The 5,586-nt window shown below is 33.1% G+C and overlaps 1 protein-coding gene across 1 annotated transcript; it reads left to right on the top strand.

The window, feature by feature from the left end:
• The first annotated feature begins 4,266 nt into the window (after positions 1-4,266).
• On the top strand, positions 4,267-4,614 carry LOC113770685 (dirigent protein 19-like). The gene has a single exon (XM_027315229.1). The coding sequence runs from the start codon at positions 4,267-4,269 to the stop codon at positions 4,612-4,614; it is 348 nt and encodes a 115-aa protein (XP_027171030.1).
• The last annotated feature ends 972 nt before the right edge of the window (positions 4,615-5,586 follow it).

Here is a 5,586-nt window from a genome sequence, read left to right on the forward strand (position 1 = left end):
CTGTTGGCGATGCACCAGTGTTTTGAAGCTATGACTGTTAGATTCATTTTGATCCAGTGTTGGGCCCATGTAAAGTCAATGAGAAATGAACATCTTAGTATTGGGCCCATGTACTAAAGTGGTCATAAATGTTTTGATCAAAATAAATTTGGTCACCAAAATTTATCCTTTTTCTTCAAATTTAGGACAATAGATGAAAATTCAATAATTCTCATAGTCAAAATCAATTTATCTTTAACCAACAGTTTGACTTTGCATTTTTGTCCCCATTATATATTTAGACTGAGAAGGCAGAGGATATGCTCAATTTTTCGATTTTATGGAGATATTATTATATGAACAGAAACTCACACAATTTACTCACATTTGTGTCATTTGCGTTATGATTATCTACCGCACTCTTAATTTGCAATATATGGGTCCCATTTCTACAAGTTTTGCTTACACAACCAATCCAAGAATTAGATTCCAAAAAATGATAAAGAAAATATCTTAGAATTAGAATTCAATCATTTTCTTACAAGTGCAATTCAATCATTCAAAAGGAAGAAAATCCCTTGTCTCCCTTAACAAAATTTTACAACGGAATAATAACCAAGAAAACTATTTTTCAAAAAAAAAAAGAATAAAAAAAAGCGTAAAAAACTAGCCGCTACGAGTAAACGTCAACCAAACCCCACCGCCGCAGCTCTTTTAACGTTCAAAATGTTTTTTGGATTCTTATGTAAAACTCAGACAAACTCTCACATCTATAAACATCTCTTCACACATTCTTTTTCTGCATCAGTCCAATCCCTCTGTCACTTTTTCTCTCTAAGCAAGAATCAATAATTCATCATCATCAGAAGAAGGGGGCAGCCCCTTTAATTCTCACTAGCTTCTTCTTCTTCTTTGACGAGATTTCTCGAAATTCCGGTTTGATTTGTTCAGAATTTTTGGAACCCTTTATATTGATTATTGTTTAAGCCTTGAGAGGTCGAATTTTTTGAGGTGTGAATAGTAAGGAATCAAGGAAGAAGGGATGACTACCACAATGAACAGCGAAAGCACGAAAGCAGCAATAACAGCAACACCCCGGCCGCTGGTCCGGTGATGACGTCATCCAAGCAGCCAGTGCAATCTGCAAAGAACGTTGATACTCAATCTGTTCTCAAGAGGCACATTTTTTAAAAATAAATTTTAGGGTTTTTATTTTTTGAATACGTGTGTAAAGAAATTTTGAATTTCTTGATTTGGGATATTAGGGGACTTGGTGTCTGAATTTGTGGTTTTTGTTTCGAATTGATTTCTGGACACGGGTATTAGGTGAAAGAAATAAAACGGTTGACATATTTCTAAATGTGTTTTCTTGGTCCTATGTGAGTCTATTAATTTAGCTTGCGTTATTTGGAGGATTTTTACTTACTAATGTCTGATTTTGATTTAGCTAAGATCCTCAATTTTTTGATATCAAACCTTTTCAATTCTGAAATCTAAAGCCTAATTAGTCTAGTTGGTTATAAAAAATTGTCAATTTTATGTCTTAAAATGGGCAGAATACGTCCAAGAAAGGGTTTTTATGTATAAAGTTGTAGTTGCAATCTGAACTGATGGCCTTGATGGTAGGATCTCTGATCTCTTTTAATCTTCCATTCATGCTTCCATTTAGCAATGTTTTTCTTCTCTGTCGTTGACTCTGTTGATGAATGTACAGATGAGTGGCGATTCCATAATCAAATTTGATGGGATGCATCCAATTTTGCTGTCCTAGGGCTTTGTATGCTGCTTGTTTAATTCATTGGTTATTTGTATTGGTGCTCTCGTGACCAAAAAGATCGTTTGACTTTGAATAAATAAGTTTGGAATTCGGAACCCTCCAGCAGAGTTGTGGTGATGTAATTGCAGGTCATGCTGCAATCCCAAATCTTTCCAGGCCATATAGAAAATGTTGTAACTTTCAACAATCGTTAATGGATTCTCCAGTGTTTTAGATTCCACCTAATGGTTATTATTATCTATTTGATGACAATAGGAAATGACGTTTGCACCCCCTCTTCTTGATATAAATGAAAGAAAAAGTCAAATATTACCTCAAATGCATATCAAACTGTCAACTTGAAATGAACCTCAAATCTAAAATGGGTTTTGAGACTAAAATGGTGTAATTTGTATATGTGCGGGACGAATTTGTATCATTTTATAAGTGAGTGAGTAAATAACTATAAATGCAATACGTAAAGGGCTATTTGTGTAGTTTTTTCTTAATTTAATTAAGTTTTGAAAAGTTTACCACTTTCAGTTTTTTTTTAGTTTGAAACGAAACAAAGAAAAAAAAAAGATAACAAGAAAGATATTTGGCGTTGATATGGTAGCAAATTATTCTAACTTTTATGGAAAACAGCTTTAAAAGTTCTTGTTTAACAATTTCTTAAAAACAATTAAATTTTTTTAAGGTGCCCATTTTATCATTTTTTTTTTAGAAAAATTCACAATCCATTGTCATAATCTGCATTAAGAATAATAGATCTGATATAATAGATATAAAAAATTAGGAATAGATCTGAAAATTAAAAGATACCACCATGAAATAACCCAAAATGTTTTTATATCAGATGAATCACTACTGCTCCATTCTATGCATGGCACTATTCTGCCTACGTCTTGAACTGTCAGATTTGATGTTAAACAAACTTGGCCCATAGAGAAAGTTAGATTTGAGAATTTTAGATCTGACAAAACAAATTTTAGAAATTTCAGATCTAATAAGAAACGTATCAAAAAAAAATTCAAAACTTTCAAAAAAGAAATCTAAGGAGAGAACAAAACTCCTGTCACTAAGAAATTTAGGAGAGAGAGGGAGAACACTTCTATTAAACAAAACTTAAGAAAAGAAGAAAGAAATTAGAGGGATGGCCCTCCTCCCCTGTTGGAGGAAGAAAGTTGGCTGCAAGAGGAAAGGGTTGGAGAAAAGGCAGGGGAGATGCTTTGATCCAGTTCAGTTTTTCGATACAGTATTGGGCGGGCCCATGTGCCAAAGTGGATCAAAATAAATATTTTGATCAAAATAAATTTGCTCTCCAAATGATTACAATCCTGCCATTTGTCACCCGGTGGATAATAGCAAGGACATGTTTTAATTTCGAGCTGGTTTAATAATTTTCCTATCCATACATTGATGTCCTTTTTTTTTTACCACTGCAGGGAACAAGGACTTAACTAGCACAGGGCCTTTTTTTTTTTTTACTTTATTTTGTCCTAAACTAAAAGAAATTGCACCATGTATAATTTTTTTTATTTTCCAATTTGATGGCATCTTAAGAAGCATAATTAGCAGATAATTAAGCGAAAAAGAATTGAATTTATATTTCTTAGCACTAACTATACATTAACGGGTCCGGATGCATGAAAATTAATTTCATTTTAAATTTTATATACGTGACATGCATTCAAACCTATTATTAGTTTATAAAATATTAAACTAAAATAGTTTACCGTATGAAAAAAGTTTACCGTATACATTTGTCACTTGGTGGATAATAGTGAGGGCTGGTTTAATAAATTTCCTATACATTGATGCCCTTTTTTACTCAACTAGCACAAGGTCTTTTTTTTTTAATTTTATTTTGTCCTAAACTAAAAGAAATTGCACTATGTATAATTTTTTTAAATTTCATTAATTTCATTTTAATTTTTATACAAGTGACATGCATTCAAACCTATTATTAGTTTATAAAATATTAAACTAAATAGTTTACCGCATGAAAAAAGTTATGTTAATCACATTAGTCATGAATCATATCAACCTTTGTTCTCTAATAAAGTCTTCATCGTCTTATAAAATAAGTCCCTGCAAAAATAATACAAACGTTGACCGTGTAACAAACAAGTCATACTATTGTTATATGTGATAACTGCAGAGATCATGGCAGCATTGATCAAAGTCCTGAAGCAGTTAAAAAATGGTTCAAAGAGCTTCAACATGCAAAAGAGAAGTTGGCAGAGCTTCACTTTTATGTTCATGACAGGGTAACTGCAGAGAGCCCCACATCTGTACTAATTGCTCAAGTGGTCATGCTGGCTTTAGTGGGAGGTCTTTATTCCTTTGTAGCAGCTAAGCTGCATAGGCTAGTCAAGTCCCATAACGGTGTCTGGGAGGTTTGGAGTTAGGATATTAGTCTCCTCAGGAACCACATAAGTTACCAACTTTTGTGATTTCCTGTGAATGAAGGTTAGTAAACTATCCTAAAAGTCTTTAGGCTTTGGTAATAAAAAAGCAAATCACCCACGATGTTCGGGCCAACCTATGTCTTCGATGACCCGATGACACTGGGACCTGAGCCCAGTTCCAAGATCATCAGTCACGCCCATGGCATAACCAGTTCGGCTTCGAAAGAGGAAGATGCTTCCCAAATTGTCATCATGAACTTGGCATTCAACGATGGCAAGTTCAATGGTAGCGCCCTTAGCGTTCTAGGTGATTATCCCTTCTTCCAGAAGTACAAGGAGATGGCAATAGTAGGTGGTTCTGGGGCTTTTCGATTGGCCCGTGGAATAGTTACAGCAATAATCTATACTTACAATGATACCACCCAGAATGAAATTATCGACTTCCACGTCCTCGTTTTGCATTATTGATCCTTGATTTCATGCCATTTGTTGCTCGTACTTTTCTTGCGGTTTTCTTTGTCGTATAACAAAGACTATGCGCGGGTATTTGATGCCTGTGACTAAAGAGAATTTTTTAGTGGTTGAAGTGAAATTATTTCCATATTGACCAAGTTATTTTTTATCAAGAACCTATCGGTACATATCATCAATATTTTTGCAAGGTGAGCAAGTGATTGAAGATAAGAGTATAATAACAACGCATATTAAGTAATATTAACAAAACTGTTGTAGATAATAATGCATATTAGCCGAATCCTACTTAATATAAGTAGAAGGAAATGCATGGATAATACCTATGTTTTTGGCTGTTTAATTGAGATGTAAATAGTGATCGTATATTGCTGGTGTGGAAGCTATTTCAAAGATAAGGGATTCAGACATGAGAACTCATACATTGGTATTATTATGAGTTGTTTCAGACAATTGAATGAATAGCTGCAACATCTCTTTATTTTTATTGCACTATGACACCATTTCAATAATTACACCAACACATATGCTCATATAAGTTGTACCTAATGCACTAACGATTGCAAAATAATCCCTCATTCCAAAAATACATAGATGTCCTTATATTATATAAGAATGAGTTTTGGTCAATTTTGTCAATGCTACTATATGATAACGTCTAACAATCATTTCATTTGTTGCAATAGCTAATAAATTAAGTAGGCAAAGATTTTACAAATTATTAGAAATTGAAGTTATTAACTTGTATAAATTAAGATCCTTTTTAAACTACTTTGGGAGCTTTGTTTTTGTTAAAATTGTAATAAAGTATTTACAAGGATTTTCAAATGATAAGAATATGTTTGTCTGTATAATTTTTTTGCAGTACTAAATTTGCTATAGTTTTAGTCAATTGGTGATAAAACAACTCCAACTTCAATCGAATTTTGGAACTATTTATGTGGCATAATTTGTAGTGCAATACTGATA

This window comes from Coffea eugenioides, chromosome 1, assembly GCF_003713205.1.
Source record: "Coffea eugenioides isolate CCC68of chromosome 1, Ceug_1.0, whole genome shotgun sequence".
NCBI classification, from domain to species: domain Eukaryota; kingdom Viridiplantae; phylum Streptophyta; class Magnoliopsida; order Gentianales; family Rubiaceae; genus Coffea; species Coffea eugenioides.

Coding starts and splice junctions, on each gene's coding strand:
- LOC113770685 (XM_027315229.1), top strand. CDS start 4,267: ATGTTCGGGCCAACCTATGTCTTCGATGACCCGATGACACTGGGACCT.